Source organism: Ceratotherium simum, chromosome 3, assembly GCF_057802395.1.
Source record: "Ceratotherium simum simum isolate JZ-2026a chromosome 3, ASM5780239v1, whole genome shotgun sequence".
Lineage (NCBI taxonomy): Eukaryota > Metazoa > Chordata > Mammalia > Perissodactyla > Rhinocerotidae > Ceratotherium > Ceratotherium simum.
Window position 1 is genome coordinate 94,603,129 of NC_141902.1, and position 16,612 is coordinate 94,619,740.

The following is a 16,612-nucleotide window of genomic DNA, read 5'->3' on the forward strand; positions in this document are numbered from 1 at the left end:
CAAATCCATCTACCTCAACTAACCTACAATTTTTTTTTTTTTTTTTTTACCATGCCCACAAAGATACCTCGAGGCTTTGTCAAATTCCTATGTCAAAGCTAGGAACTATGTCTATGTCTATAGCACTCCTCTAGTCTGATAATAAGCCTGTGTAAAAAGAAAATGGCATGACAACCCATGTTGGCCAGTAATGAACTCCACTTCCTTAAGTGCTCATAGTTCATGGTCAATCATCTATTCTACAATCTGGACCAGGTTCAATCAAGCTCCTACCATTCACTACTAGCAACTTCCACTTACTGCACATCCAGCACACGCCAGACACTGTGTTAGAAGCACTTAGGTAGATAATCTTCACTGAATCCTAACAAGTGGATATTACTACCCCATCTTAACAAAAGGAAACCAAGGCTCAAAGACGTTTGTATAAGTAACAGCTAGTGAGTGACAGAGTGGGACCCAGTGCTTTCATTTATTTTATTTTTTTTTTAATTTTTTGTTTATTGCAGTAACATTGGTTTATAACATTGTAAAAATTTCAGGTGTACATCATTGTACTTCTATTTCTGCATAGATTACATCATGTTCACCACCAAAATACTAATTACAACCCCCCAGTGCTTTCTGATTCCAAGTTTTATCTTCTGTAATGCACCATTCACTAGCTTTTTCTTTCTTTTTTTTTTTTTTAATACTCAAGACTTTACATCTTCTTGTCTTCATGTTCTTGACACACCTTTTGTTCCAATTCCTTTAAGATCATCAACTACAGACAAGCTATCCTACCTACTAGAGGTCAGTGTCTTGGGATCTAAATCATCCAGGTCTTAAAACATCTCTAGGGGCTTGCCCAGGTAAGAACTCATTAAAAATGCATCTTGGGCCCCACTCCAGACTTCTGAATCAGAACCTGCATTTTAACAAGATCCCCAGGAAATCTGTATGCACATTCAAGTCTGAGAAGCACTAATCTAGAAAAACCTGAGGCTTGCTACTTCAAGCTTCTAATCAGTTTCCCTTACCACACCCCAAAAACCTTTCACAGCAATCTCCCTTGACCTAAAAACTCTAGGTTATTTAAATACAGCTCTTATGGCACAATGGCAACTAATACCCAAGAGAAAAAAAGAAACCAAGGTGGCTATATATGACATTTCCCAAAGAGTTTGATCTCTGAAAACACTGGGGGCAGGGAAACACACATATACACACACACACACACACACAGTAACCAGCAACAAAGAATATAAAAAGGACTGGCATGGATTGTGTTAACAGTTTCGGGAAACGTGATGGCCATAACAAGCTGAACATTGTGAAATGTACTCAAGACAACCAAAAAACTTTGTTAAGCTCATACCGAGCAAAAACAAAGGGAGCTAGGGCCTACTGCTTGGGGGAGACACCTGTTAAGAGAAAAGGAAGAGAAAAAAACACTATGAAGGACACTACTGCATCACCTGACAAAACTGGAATACAAACAATAGTTTAATGAGTGTATCATATCAATTTTAAATTGACTGAAATTGATTAACTGTTTTGTTATGTATGAATGTATGTAAGAACATCTCTATTCTTAATGGTTCAGAAAGAAATTATATAGAGAGATATAAGTAGAGAGAGAATGTGCAAATGATAAAGTAAATGAGGTAAAGGTCAACAAGAGGAGAATCTGGATAAAGGGAATACAAGTATTCCTTGTATAATTTTTATCTTATATTTAAACTTCCGTGAATTTGAAATTATTTCCAAGCGAAAAGTTTTTTTTATTTTTTTTCCCCCAAAGCCCCAGTAGATAGTTGTAAATCATAGGTGCACATCCTTCCAGTTGCTGTATGTGGGGCGTGGCCTCAGCATGGCCAGAGAAGCGGTGCGTCGGTGCGCGCCCGGGATCTGAACCCGGGCCGCCAGCAGCGGGGCACGCGCACTTAACCGCTAGCCACGGGGCCGGCCCCCAAAGTTTTTTTTAAATAATAGGAAGGAAAACTAGTCAATTCCCATTTGACTTTCTTTGCCTCTTTCAAGGCAACTGATATAACCAGAAAAGGGAAATCGAGCACAAGTAATAGGGACTAGAATCCCCAGGGGAAAAAAATGGTAACTGAGTACCTTCGGAGTCTCTGCTTATGAGAAGAAATATTCTTCTTTTAAACAAGCTTTTTAAAGCCTCAAAAACTTCTGCATAGATATTTACAGGCACACATGTGTACCAAGTTCTGCCTTCTCAACCAAGCATACCAAGGGCCGTCCTTACCACTCCACTCCAACAGTAATTAGCTCCACACCTGGCAGAAAGCAGGTGACCAATGTCTGCTGTGTAGTACTGAAAGAAAGGGAGTATCATACCCCTTAGAGCAAGCATGCTCACTGAAACATCTATACCCTTTCTTTCAAGGTTATTCAATTTAAGGACACAATGCTGACTTAGATGCAACTCCAAACCACGGGGAAAAACCTTAGTTCATCCCTACCCAGACCATCACCACAACAGAGGTTGAGAGAAGTACAGTTACTTGCCACATCAAAGTTGTGACAATACTCCTTCCACTAGTTCCAAATACTTTCTTTAAGGAGAACTAAACATATATAAACACAGGCTGAATAGAGCTACTCCGCTCAGGCTGAAGAGAGTCACCCTCCCCTGCCCAGGCCTCCCAGAATCTGTTGGGCTCCTCACAGCCACTGACATATACTTCTACATTCAAGCACAAGGAGCAGGGAAGAGTGCCTCACTGAACACTATACCAACCACAGAAAAAACAGGGGAAAGGGCTTGGATTGATGGCCCAGAAAGGGGCAATGCCATCGGGCAAAGATGTAAGATCACAGTGCCCCAGAATTAACACACCTGGGTCACGTCAGCACCTCCATGCATCAGTTTCCTGCAAATATTAAATTGGAAGGGGCCAAGGATACACTAGGAGGGAGGAGTTTGACTAGAAGATACAGGAAAGACAAGAAAACCTAGTATCAAAAAGCCTAGGATACTCCAGGTGGTTTGATACTTCCTTCAACTCCAGAAGGAGCTAAGTTTCTAGAAACTGTTACCCATGGTCAGATGCCCTAGAGTGACCTGACTGTCCCTCTATAGCCCAGCCTCACACAGGGCCTGGCCAGGTAGTTCTTTGAGTATCTACAGATCAAAGGAAGGAAAGCAGCAGAGACACTGGGCTCCTAGGGAAGGTGGGACCCTCATGTCAAGAGATGGAACCTTTCTTGCTCCCAGCTCAGCCCATGCATGAGACCATACTCTCCCCTATGTATGGTTGCTGAGTGAGCAGCAATGATTCCCACCAGCTGGGAATCAGGAGGGAAAGAGCAAAATAGCTAGCAATCAATGGCTCCCTTCTTCCTAACTTGAAGTAAGAAGTATACCTACTGGAAATGCACTCTCTTTGAGACACATAACCTAAAATCCAGTGAAAATGACAGTCCCTTATGCTGCAGGCCAGTGACCGATCTCAAACTCCACTCCCCATTAGAGAGCACAGAGCTTCATCAAGGCCAGATGTCAAGTATTAACCCAAATGGCTTAAGAGGGGTGAGGAATGTGGGAGAGATCCCCCTCATACTCACCCTTCAATGGTGGTCAAGGCCCTGACCTCTGCTCTGCTCCTGTCCTGACCTCCACAACTCAGGGATCACAGAAAGTTTGAGGTTTACCAAGTGCCTGGTGGCCAAGTGTATGGCAAATCCACATCTTCTGAAAGTGACTAAGAAAAACAGTGTGCTCCTCCTGGAGCAGAGGCAGCCATCCCCACTCACAGACTGGCAGGAATCAGCATCAGCTACAGATAGCTCTCAGGGCAGTCATGGGGCGGAGAGGACCTGGCAGAGGATTCTAGATCATTAATGCTACCTCAGAGAGTACAAGAGACCAAATCAGCAGTAATATTTTTAGACCGATTGTTAACTTTCTCCACTTTCACCCTTCTGTGCCAGCTCCTGTGGGTTTTACAGCTGAGTCACTGTTCAAATCTTCTGAAGCCTTCCCCAAAGAGTATGAAGGCACCCAGTGTCTGATGGTGGCCGCAGCAATGGCAGCAAGAGCTTGGCACCAGATGCTTGGGTTGCAAGACACTGAGCTTGAGCTCAGCTCGGGGAAAGACTAGGCCCAAGACATCATAGTCAGATGCCTGTTATCTAACTGGAGTAGTCATGGGGAAAAACGCAGACCAGGACCCATTATTTCTAGCCTGAGATATAAAGCTGCATACCGGGAACCATTCTTTTCTATCCCAGCCCTTGGTTCTAAGGTTGCTTGCTCAAAATCTATCTGAAGGTAGAGAGGTAGGAAGGGGGAGGGCAGCACTCATCCCAGGTTTAACAACAGACTGCTCTTTGCCTATGACCTCAACCCTGCAACTCCACACCCCACCCCAGCTCAGGTGGTGATCTTCTGAGTATGAACTCCCTCCACTGACTCTGGATCCCATAGGTCCAAGGTGGTACCCAACATAGCATTTCTCCCCAACCTTGATCACTGGACAAGTTTCATTATCTGAAGAAATGACATATCCAAGTCCCATGTAAGGTCAGCACATACTCTGTCCCTGTACCTCAACTTCTTTCTCACCTCAAAGCAGGTACCCCATTGTCACACTGCTTCCCAGGCCCTCTCTCCTCTCTGCAGTGAGAGCTATTCCTCAACAGACTACTTGACTCCATGATAGAATTCATGCTTCAGTGTATGACAAAAACTTTCTGTAAATGCATCATCATGCCCTAAAAGCTATGGAGGCTCAGAGATACTCATCTTTGAAGAATCTGTCCATCCAGCTGATCAACACAAACAGGAGGAAGGAGAATGGGAGAGACCTTGTCTGACCTCTGCAGTTCAAAAACACCCAGGATTAACACAGTGGCCCAGCACTCATCATTCATTCAATAAATTCTTATTAAAAACCCATGAGCCAGGCACTGTGCTATATGCTGGGAATACAGTAGTGGTGAACTGGACAGTTGAGGTAGATTTGCAGGAGACTTTAGTTGGGCCCAGGAAGTCTACGTTCCACAGAGGAGGAACCTAATCCTATTCTGAATGTCACCTCAGACAGGCTGTTTGGAAGTATAGCAGCAGCAGAAGCAAAACGCTGAAGATTCCCCTCTCATCTCAGGCTGATCTAGCCTGCAGACCAATGGGGAGCCTGCAAATGACACAGCACAGGGAACATACCATTCACTGGTTAGCAGTTAGGGCAGAAACCAGAGATGGTGAACAGGTTAATCCCCAATGGACTTCTAAAGGAGAGTGGGAGGAAACAGGACATGTCCTCTGGCATCCTTAGACTGAGCATCTGGTCTGCCCACTGGGCTTCTGTACAAGACATTCATTAGGAGTCCTTGTTTCCAGATCCCCCAAAGCAGATTCTCAGTCACCCCACTTCCTGCTGAGTAACGCTGCATGCAAAAGGGGGATGGCAGGAAGACAAATCCACCGGGTGGTGCAGTTAATGAGACTCAGGGTGGAGAAGAAGTCAGAACTGCCCGTGGTGTGCCCCGGCCTTGTGGGACCCTCAGCAAGGGAACACATCACGTCTGGCTGAACAGCCCCAGAGTTGTATACAGGAATACCTTAATGTAAGTGTTCTTGCCCAACACATTAGAGTTCTGCTCATAGAAAAGTGTGACAGAAAGCGTAGAGTTTTGGAACTAAAGAGACTTGGGTTGGAATTCTGGTAGTTGTGTCACTTTTGGCACTTTGCAACCTCTGTGAGCCTATTTCCTCATCTTTAAGATGGGCACAATAATAGTACCCATTTCACAGGACTACGCAAGCATTAAAATCACAGGATGTACTTAGCATAGGAAGTAGTCAATAAATGGTGGTTATTAGTCACTCTATCCCCCATCCCAGGATATTGAGGATAGCTTTCATAGCCCTGCTGTTCCATTAGAGGATTTAAGACACTGCAAGTAGGACAAAGGTAGACCTGGACACATGCCATTGGGGTCTCAGAGAAAAACACACTTTTACCATTCATCTTGCCCTGCAAGGCTTCCTTCCCAGCAAGAGGTGAGGCCTCAGGGTAGACACAGTCTAGGAAGAGACGGACCCCACAAACTGCCACATCCAAACCAATGCTGGCCTTACAGGCACAACTCTCAAAAACAGACTCGACCCCCAGGTCTTCCTGCAGGCCTCTGAAGTCCACATAGCAGAAGGACTCCAGCCCCTGGAGAAAAGTCCCCGTACCAGTCTCATGCTGACAACCCAATGAAAGGCTGTTCCAGTGAAAAAAATCCTTAAGGGAAAAAATGGAAGCCCCCATCACAGCAACTATCATGCTACATTTGGTATACTTTCTCATCTGTTTTCCCTTGATAGTCATGGGGAATTTTAAGGGCAACAATTTTATTCATGGATGTACCTCCAGTGCCTAACATAGTGTTTGGCACATAGCCAGTGCTCAATGTTTGTTGGATGAATTTAACCAAGATTTTCAGTCAAGATCCCTGCTATCTCCAACCTTGCCCCTCACATTGCTGAATACTTAAGAGTGGTAGAAGATGGTCAGATGTGAGGCCATAGCTGCCTGGGGCAATATAGCACCAAGCAGAGCCCAAGGAATAAGCTTTATTTTACCCTGTGCTCCACGCAGAGACAGCGGGGTCCCAGGCTGTCTGCAAGGATAACTCCCAGACTGTCCAGAGCTGCTGAAATATCCCCTCCTTCCCTGAAGAAACTGAGCTGGCTGGTCTTCAGAAGGAAAGGCAGTGTAGGCACTGGAATGTGGGCTGCATGTTCCTGCACTGCTGGCAAGTGTGCACGATCTGGCACTGCAGCTGGCTGGTGGGAGGGCTGCATCCTACTCCAGGAGGTGGTACCCCCAATGCGGGTTTTCCAAGAAGACCCAGAGCTCAGGGAAAGAAGAGAAATGGCCATCACCACAGCTCCAAAATCCAAGGACAACATGGAGATTGGGGATGGGTGTGTCCTCAATCCTCGGAAAGGAAGACATACCCACACTAACCCTGCCCACACAGTCAGAGCATACCACTGGGGCAACCCTCTGGTCTCTATAAATGCTAGGGCCACAGACTACAGCTCTCCCTCATCCACAAAATCATGTAATATTTATGACTGAAGTGTTTGAGATGGAAGGTGGAGAAGTAAATCCATCCCCACTTCAGAGACAAACAGCTATAGCCACAGGCCTCTCACGTGCTGGGGAAGCTGGGGACATTATGGCTGGACCAAAGCTATTTTTTACAGCCTAATTTCACAGTAACTTTCAGGCCAAGCTCTCCAAGCCCCGAGTTGGGCTGTCCTGTATTTCTATGTGCTGTAACACATTTCAGAAGGACCCTTGTAGCTAAGAGAAACCAGCGCCAAAGAAGGGCCATGACCCAACCTGATACCAGTGAAGGAGAATGCCTGGGTCAAACACCAATCACCACAGACAGGTGCCCATCTCCTGCGTGAACTCTTGTCTTTTGCTCAGATACAGTGGGAATGAGGACGAGGTCAGCTTCACAGGCCACTCAGGTTGGCTTTAGAGTACCACATAAAAGAAACTACCACGGCCTCCAAGCCAAGATCTCCAGGCACAGGATACCAAACAGTGACACCACATTTCCTTGCCCAGGGGAACAGGGCAGTTACCAACCTTTCTGGAAAAGCCTGAGTCAGCTGAAGGCCAGTACTTCAAGAAATTCTACCTTACTCCAGAGGTCATTACTTAAAGGCAAAGCTCTTCCCCATCCACAACCAAACCAAAAAATCCAACCCCTACCCCCAATCAAATGGGATTTTAATGAAATGACACGGCATTAAAATGCCAACAGACACAACAGTCCCAGGCTCTGCAAAGCATTCTAAAAAAAGACCTGTGCCAAATAGGGTGGAGGCCAGAGAAATCAACAAGGCAGTACCTTGCTGCCATGACTGCCAGTTTCTGGAGTGGGGGAGGCAAGGGAAGGATGGCAGGCTCAGTAAATCCCACTGTCAGCACCAAGAGCAAATGGCTGCCCCCCTCCACTACCTTTCCGTCTTGCTAAAGTATCTGCTGCCGAAATTCTTTTTATTAAGTTATAATTTACATAAAACAAAATACGTAGATTTTAAGTTATTATCTATAGTTATTTCTTAAGTTCACATGGCTTCCTGAAAACTCCAAGACTTGCGTCTGGCCAACCCTCCCCCTTGTACCACAAACAAGAAGGAAATAAATAGGCAATGGGAAGGTCTGACGAGAAGCAGTTCAAGGGGTTGCCAAGAAGCCCCTTCAGTTTGTCCCCATCAAATTTTTCCAAGACAACAAGGGATCCTAAAGGGGAGTGGCTCTTCCTTCATCCACTTGGTTATCCTTAACACAAAGAAAGAAAAAAAAAAGCCTTTGTAGCTGAGAGTTACTCCACCCGCTTACCCTGCCTACCCCTTTCCAGGATTGATGCTCTTCACCTCATGCTAAGCCAATTCCAATATCCCAGTATTACCCAGCCTCATCTGATGGGGTAATACCCCCCTTGCCATGACTCAGGGACCATCCATCCTTCACAGAATCTGGACATCCAGTAATCAGCCCCTTAAGTCCCCTCCCCCACCTAAAAGTGTTTTGCTTCATCATCTCCAAGACAGGCCTAGGCACTAGGGGGTTAGCTGGATCTTTTCTGCATAAGGCTGTCACCTTGGGGACCCTTCTCATGGCCACCCCAGGTGCAGACTAACAACTCCAGGGAATTTATCAGGGTTAAGTGGAAAAGCCATGCCTGCCTTTACAAGCAACCATCTGTCCTGCCAGACTCACAGCCAGCATTTCTATCTCTTGCAAAAACAGCTCCATGTTGGGGGGGGGGGCAGATTGTGATGCAAAGGGGAATCGAACAACTGTTGCTGTGGATATCTTTGCTCACCACCCCATGCATCCCCCTCCCCCAGCCAACTCATTTTCTGGCACTCACCCGAGTGTGTGCTGCTCTGGGCTGTGGAATCAGAGTCCTGGGTGCTCCAGGGTCGGTCCCAGCCTGTGAGACTGAGGGACTGCAGGCCAAGGCACAAGTCATTTGCATCTGGGAGGCCACGGGAAGAATCTTGCGCAGAGGTGGGGAAAAGCATCCTGCTTGTAACTGTTTCTTCTGAGTCCTGGAAGTCTGCTTTGGACAGGATGACAGTAGAAACCCCAGAGTTAAGGGCTGTTTTCCCCAGTATTATTAACAATAAGTATTGTTAATAATAGTTTCCCCAGGCTCAAGGACCAGACATCCAAGCCGGCTGGATGCTGCAGCCGCTGCCTCTGCACTTTTGGCGGCGTTAGAGCAAGAGCAGTTGCCATACAGCCCCCCTCCCCACATACACACCCCTATCCCGTCTGCATTACAGACTGGGCCAGCATGTGATCAGGCTGCTGATGCTTCCCGCTGCCAGTGACATCAGCCGGCTGAGCCGTGCAATAGAGAGCGGCATCATCCCTCACAGAACGGGGGAGGAGCAGGAGGGGACGACAGGGAGGAGACTTGCCTCCCAGGGAAAAGACAGCACAACAGCTACTTGGAACAGTCCGGGTGCAGTGCCGGTAAGTCAGGGTTTCAAGGCAGCACCCTCCGGTCTCCAGCAATGGTGGCCGAGTGGCCCTGGGGCACAACTGAAGTCCTCTCTGCTGACAGCAAAGCCAAAGCAGCCGACTGCCTGCTGCTTGTGTAGCTCTGCCCTCCTGCCCCTCCCTTTCCTCCCTCTGCTCTCCACCCCCAAACCCAAAAACACTCTAGTCCTGGACTCTCTCCAGCTGCTTGCTCAAGCCCTGGTTTTGCAGCCCAATGCAAAGCTTCACAATCCTGCTAGCAAAAATCTATCTGCTCCAAGTGGCCTCTAAGCACTAGCCTGACACAGCAGTGTTTACCACTGAGGAATGGGATAATCTTCAGAAAAACACTGTATACTTGGACCCAGGGGGAACAACACCTGGTGCCCCAGGCTTGCCTGGAGCAGCTTATCGCCGAGAAAAGGGGTCAGCTTTGGTAGAGAGGGGGTAGTCACTGGGCTGCTCTAGGTATGGCCGACAATCCACATACCAGAGTAAGATTTGCCCTACTAGGATAATCCCTGTTCCCAGGTTCCCTCAGCCCCAAAACGATGGGCATTAGTCATGAACGGATATATCAGGTCCAGCTCCTCCCCTCCCTGGACCAAGCTGCCTATGCCTAGGCAACTGTAGGCACAAACTGAGGAAACACTCCAAAAAACAGTGTCTGACAGACCCAAACCAAAGACGAGAGTCTCAGATGTAGTATTATGCCCCATCAGAAACCCCACACCCAGGAGCTCACATCACCCAGCTCTGTCAATACTGTTTCTCTTGCCCTTTCAGGAGCACTCAGAGCCGTATCCGCAAGCTGTGAGGATCACAGATGCCTTTAGCAGCGTGGGCCCTCTCTCAGGAGTGCTGCCCAGGACCAAGGCCCTATTTCTGTGACCACTCACAGCTCCAGCAACAAAGTCCAGCTCTGCCAGAGCTTCTGGAACCTCTGCCATTTCCTCTTTGCCAACATACTCTCCTGCATCACTCCTTTTCCAACATGACCTCCAGTCACAAGGTCTCTTCCTCAGAATGGAGGGTAGAGCAAAAGCCCCAGCCTCAGCAGGCAGGCTGCTCACTCCTAGACCAGGCTGGAAGCACTCCACCTTGCTTGTTCCCATGTGTTACAAGAAGTAACCAAACACAGAAAGCATGCCCACCCAGGACCACCCATGACAGGGTCTTGGGAGCGGGGTGAAGGGGAGGGGGGATGCTGTTAGCCACAGGAATAGCTGATACCTGGCCAGAGACCCCTGCAGTATATCCTTATGTCCACAGGCACTCAGGCATAGCGTAGAAGGGGAAAATGGCCATTCTGTGGGAGGGACTCCTCCCCTTGGAGGGGTTTTTTTTTTCCCAAAGCTTTGTTGCTGTGTCATCCATCTCCATTATTCCCGTCTGGCTGTAGATACTCTGCTTGCTCCCTGTCTGTGTTTGTCAAAGCCTTGTTCAGACTGACCAAGAACTCACCCATGCTCATGTTGCCCACAACCCAGACCACTCCCTCCTGCTTCTCTAAGTCCACCCTTCCCCCAAAGTAAGGATACACTTTAAAAATAGTTCGTATGTATTAATTACCAAAGTATAATACTTCCTTTAAAAACATTCATATTTAAGTATCCATTCCCCACCAAACCAGCTATCTATACAGTCCCTTTCACCCCAATGTGAGGATATCTATGTCTAGAAGCAACTGTTTTTCCCCTCCTCCTCTAAAATCAGGGCATTTGTGTACATGACTACACCCATACCCCAGGCAGAGAGAATTTAATCATCAACTATACTCCTGCTGCCCAAAGTATAGTGTGGCAGATCAGCAATATCAACATCACCAGGAGCTTGTTATAAATACAGACTCTCAGGCCTCACCTGAGACCTATGGAACTGGTCTACATTGTAACAAGATTCCCAGTTGATATGCATCCATATAAAAGTTTGAGCTCCTGATCCACACAACCACCACAACCTTCCCACCCAAAGCTGAAAGACCCCAGGCATGAGCAACAGGTCTGTTTAAGGACATTTAGGAAGAAATGGCTACAAACACCTAAGAGTGTGGAGATCTAAATACAGTGCCAGCATCCGCACTACAGACATCACCTTTATCCTTATCCAGACATTCTCCATTCCAGTGTTTCCTCCAGATAAAGGCTTTCACTATCATTGTAGGACTTCTTCACTAGATCCTAAAATCAATGGAGGCCATACTCATTAAACCCTCAATGTGGCAGGCTGGGAAAAATTAAGTAGCTTTAAAAGTCTGATAGTGAGTTACTTTGCTCACCAGGTCTGCCACCATGTGGTCTCAGTCAAGTTACCTAGCTTTTCTGAGCATCTTTTCATCTGTCAAGCAGCAACTGCAGCTATTTTTCAGGTATTTTGTGAGGACTACATAAAGCATTTGGTACAGTGTCTGGCACAAAGTATTTTATCATTATTTTATTGTCAGTAAGGTGACTGTATAATTTATCATCCAAATCAAGACACTTTTGAGAGAGAAAGGGGGCAAATAATCAATCATACCAGAACAGTAAGCTTAAACAGAGACACTGTCCCGGGTGAAGTGGTAGGCATGATCACTCTATCTGCAGCCATTTGTGTTGAGGAACATTTTACTTAAAAAGCCTCTTTTCTAATGGCTTCCTGATCCCATCTCTCTAAATTTACCCATTCTGTTCTACCTCTTCCCTCTGTGCTGAAGGTAAGTTTGATAAGTAAACTGTCGCCACAGGCTAACATGCAGTGAGTTAGACGGTCTGAAAAGCAAAAGCTCAGTTTGCTGCACAAAAGCCCACCTTTGCTTCTCAAACTCACATCTGAGGCTGGACAGGAGCTTGGCCCTTTTTATTGGAGGATATTCTTTATAACCTTTTTGCCAAGTACCAACTAGGTCTCTGAAGATACTCAAAGCTGCTAACCAGCACAAGATGAAATGATAATTTTTATTCTAAGGCAATAGACTTGAACAATGTCTTAGCTTAAATGCTTTCTCCCACAAGTCTCTTTTATTAATAACTAGACAAAGTTTCTGATTTAACTTTCTTAATTTGGTTCAAAATTTTAAAATCATTTTTCTTTGAAAATATCAGTTATCTTCTTTATAGTTAATCTCCTAAATTTCTTAGCAACTGAACAACTCAGGGAAATAAACTAACCCAAAGTTTAAAGTTTGCCACAGTCTAAAATAGAGCATCCCCTGGCAGACTCAAAATGCAGAGGTGAGCCAGGGACTCAGGCTCGAGGACTCAGAGTGGTATAGCCTCAACTCTGATCTTTTGCATCCTTAGTATAAGAACCTGTCTGTCCTCTGATGACTCTTCTGCCAGCAAAACTTAGCACAAAATTGCTCAGGGTCCTCTGCAACTATCATTCTTGAGCATCTGGCAAATAGGGGAAGTAAGAAAAGACAAGATTAGTGCCTTTAGGCCCCTACTTGTGAAACCATTAAGGCAAGCTCCATTGTATAAAGGCAGATGATGACTTCAAGAAGTCAGTCGAGGCCCCTGGGAGACCTGAGTTGGCTTCACAGAGCAGATGTATCATTAGCTGACTCTAGGAAAAATAAGATCTAGTTGTGAGGAGGTAATAGTGGAGAAGTAAGCGAGATGTGTTTGGGCCAGCCAAACCAGGAAGAACTGAGGCTAGAATATCAAACTGATGCTCAGACATGCAGCTGGGAATCTCCGTAAACTCTTAAAAAGGAAATAATGTGGTAGAGGGCCCAAGATGAACCAGAGAATAGAGCTGGGGAGGCCAGTGATGAGAGGGAGAGGAGGAGGAGGAAGGCAGAGGAACAGCTGGGAGAGGAGGGAAGGTGATGTTGGGGAGGAGGGAAACACGTTAAATGACATGAGCAGAGTACAAAGTTGCATATATAACATGATTATAACTATGTGAAAATTATTTATGTTGATGGACAATGTTGGTAAAGGAACATAAAACACTATAAACAGCTAATGTGTGAGGGCAGCAGACTGCTAATGAATTTATGTTCCTTTAGTTATTTGCACAAACATAACAATACAAAATAAAATCTGTCCTCTCCTCTCTTTTTTCCTCTTTAGACTTTAAACTAGCATACTATCATAATCTGTATAGCAACCACACTTGAGCTCTTTTACAAAATCTCGCCTTCATTCCCAAATTCCAGTACCTAGGAATAGCAGAGACAGGACGTTGAGTCATCTGTCCCCATCAGATTGTTTCAAATGACTAACTTTACAGTTGCTGAGACGACTTAATGATTTATGGTTCTTAAAGTTTTAACAAGCTCATAAAGTAGTATTTCTAAGAACGTATTTCTAAAAAGACTGTTTTAAAGACTATTTTCTCCCCCCAAATCAAGAAAATCAAAATGATGATGTTGAAAATCCATTTGGCAACTTAAAAAGAAAGAACAAACACACAAGTCGGATGTCTGTCAAGATCATTTTAACTGCTCTGTCTGTACTGTGGCCCTTAACCTTTCGCCAGGGAGACTGCGAGTTTCTCCAGAGAGAGCAGGACTTCTCAAACTTTAATAGGCATACAAATGACTTGGGAATCTTTTTATTTTTTATTTTTTTATTTTTTTATAATTTTATTTATTTTTTCCCCCAAAGCCCCAGCAGATAGTTGTAGGTCATAGCTGCACATCCTTCTAGTTGCTGTATGTGGGATGCGGCCTCAGCATGGCCGGAGAAGCGGTGCGTGCCCAGGATCGAACCCCGGCCGCCAGCAGCGGAGCGCGCGCACTTAACCGCTAAGCCACGGGGCCGGCCCGGGAATCTTTTTAAAACACTGATTCTGATTCAGTGGGTCAGGGTCAGGCCCCAGAATTTCCATTTCTAACAAACTCCCAAATAATGCTGCTGGTCTGCTGACCATACTTTGAGCACAGTCATGCACCACATAACAAGGTTTTGGTTGAGGATGGACCGCATATATGACAGTGGTCCCATAAGATCCCTACCACAGAGCCTAGGCGTGCAGTGGGCTGTACCATCCGGGTTTGTGTAAGTACACTCTATGGTGTTCACACAACAACGTCACCTAACAACGCATTTCTCAGAAAGTATCCCTGTCACCAAGCAATGCATGACTGTCGTAAAAGTTTAAAATGTTTTTTCTAACTCAGATTCTCTCTTTGAGGTAATTCATCCCATTCTTACTCAACACCACTTCCTTCACAGTGTTCACTCTCCTAAACAAGTACCTTCAAAGGTTCCCCACTGCCTCTCAGATCAAAGCCCATCTTTAGGCCCTGGCTTACTTATGAACTTCCTCTCACACTCCTCACCAAACATTAAAGGCTAAGCTTGAGTTAATCACAACTCCCCAGAAGTTCGCACTCTGCAGACAATTTGTTAATCTGTGTGCTAATAAACGCAACAGTAGTCCAGAAGAGACAGAATGCACGATGGCTAGGACGTTCAAGGAAAGCCTCCTTATAATTTAGCTAAATATTAAATCATATTACAGATTTAGGTATAAGAGAAAACATTAGGTTTACTTTGTACTTCCCATCATAGAAATATGATCAATGGCTTATTTTAGTCTTGACTGCTTTTAATAATATTCAAATAAGGGGCTGGCCCCATGGCCTAGTGGTTAAGTTCAGTGCACTCCGCCTTGGTAGCCCAGGTTCCATTCCTGGGCATGGACCTACACCACTTGGCGGCCATGCTGTGGCGGTGACCCACATACAAAATAGAGGAAGATTGGCACAGATGTCAGCTCAGGGCGAATCTTCCTCAGCAAAAAGAGGAAGATTGGCAATAGACGTTATCTCAGGGCCGATCTTTCTCGGCAAAAAAAAATATACATATATTCAAATGAATTCTGTAAATTATTTCAAAGTGATGCCTATATTATTTCTTAAAATAAATATTAATGTTTAAATTTTAAAGTGTCATATACCATGTTCACATACCAGAAGATTCAATATTGTTAAAAAGTTAATACCCACCAAATTGATCTACAAAGTCAATGCCACCCCAGTAATACACCTGCCTTTCAAGCAATTCAGTGGGGAAAGACTTTTTAAAAAATGGTGCTGGAACAACCAAACATCCATATGGGGAAAAAAAATGAACCTTGACCCCCTACCTCACATCATATACAAACATTAATTTAATATGGATCAGGGAAACCTAAAAGTAAAAGTTAAAACTACGAAGCTTCTCAGGAAAACACAGACTATCTTTGTGACTTGGGGTGGGGGAGTGCATAGAAGCAAAAGTTTCTTACAGAGGACACAAAGTAATGATCATTACAGAAAATTATGATAAACTGGACTTAATGAGAATTAAAAGCTTCTGCTTATCAAGACATCATTAAGAAAATAATTTAGATTTAATAATTTAATAATTTAAAATGATTCCATCTTGTAGGCAAGCTACAAGATGGAAGAAAATATCTGCAACCCTATCTGACAAATGGCTAGTATCTCCAGTATATAAGAAATCTTAATAATTCAAAAGTAAAAGAAAAAAATTTTTAAAAGGGCACAAAATTTTGTAAAAGCATTTCACAAAGATACATAACTGGCCAATAAGCACTTGAAAAAGTGTTCAACATCATTAATCATTAAAGAAATACAAATTAAACCACAATGAGTTACTACTACCCCCCCACCAGATAGCTAAAACTAAAAAGACTGCTCCACATTTTGCCAACACTTGGTGTTGCCCATACATTACTGTATGATGGTACAATCGCTTTTGAAAAAGATCAGCCAATTCCTTATACAATTCAACATACACTATCCTACGACCCAAAAATTCTTTTTTTTTTTTTTAAAAGATTTTACTTATTTATTTATTTATTTCCCCCCAAAGCCCCAGTAGATAGTTGTATGTCATAGCTGCACATCCTTCTAGTTGCTGTATGTGGGACACAGCCTCAGCATGGCCGGAGAAGCGGTGTGCCGGTGCGCGCCCGGGATCCGAACCCGGGCCGCCAGCAGCGGAGCGCGTGCACCCAACCACTAAGCCACGGGGCTGGCCCTCCAAAAATTCTACTCCTAGGTATTCGACTAAAAGGAATGAAAGTGTATGTCCACAAAAACACCTATACATGAATGGTGATAGCAGTTTTATTCATAATCACCAAAACCT

At 44.9% G+C, this 16,612-nt stretch overlaps 1 protein-coding gene across 7 annotated transcripts in view; it reads right to left on the reverse strand.

Moving 5' to 3' along the window:
• CPEB1 (cytoplasmic polyadenylation element binding protein 1) overlaps nt 1-16,612 on the reverse strand; it is a 109,889-nt gene that overhangs the window by 19,113 nt on the left and 74,164 nt on the right. For 4 of the 7 annotated variants that reach the window (XM_087429009.1, XM_087429007.1, XM_087429006.1 and 1 more), the window contains exon 3: nt 8,905-9,096. The exons of 1 other annotated variant lie outside the window; for it this stretch is intronic. In XM_087429009.1, coding sequence (XP_087285135.1) covers nt 8,905-9,058 — 154 coding nt within the window. In that variant the 5' untranslated portion in view covers nt 9,059-9,096. The remainder of the gene's footprint in view (nt 1-8,904; nt 9,097-16,612) is intronic. 2 more of the 7 variants (XM_004431982.2, XM_004431983.3) reach the window with 1 other exon arrangement.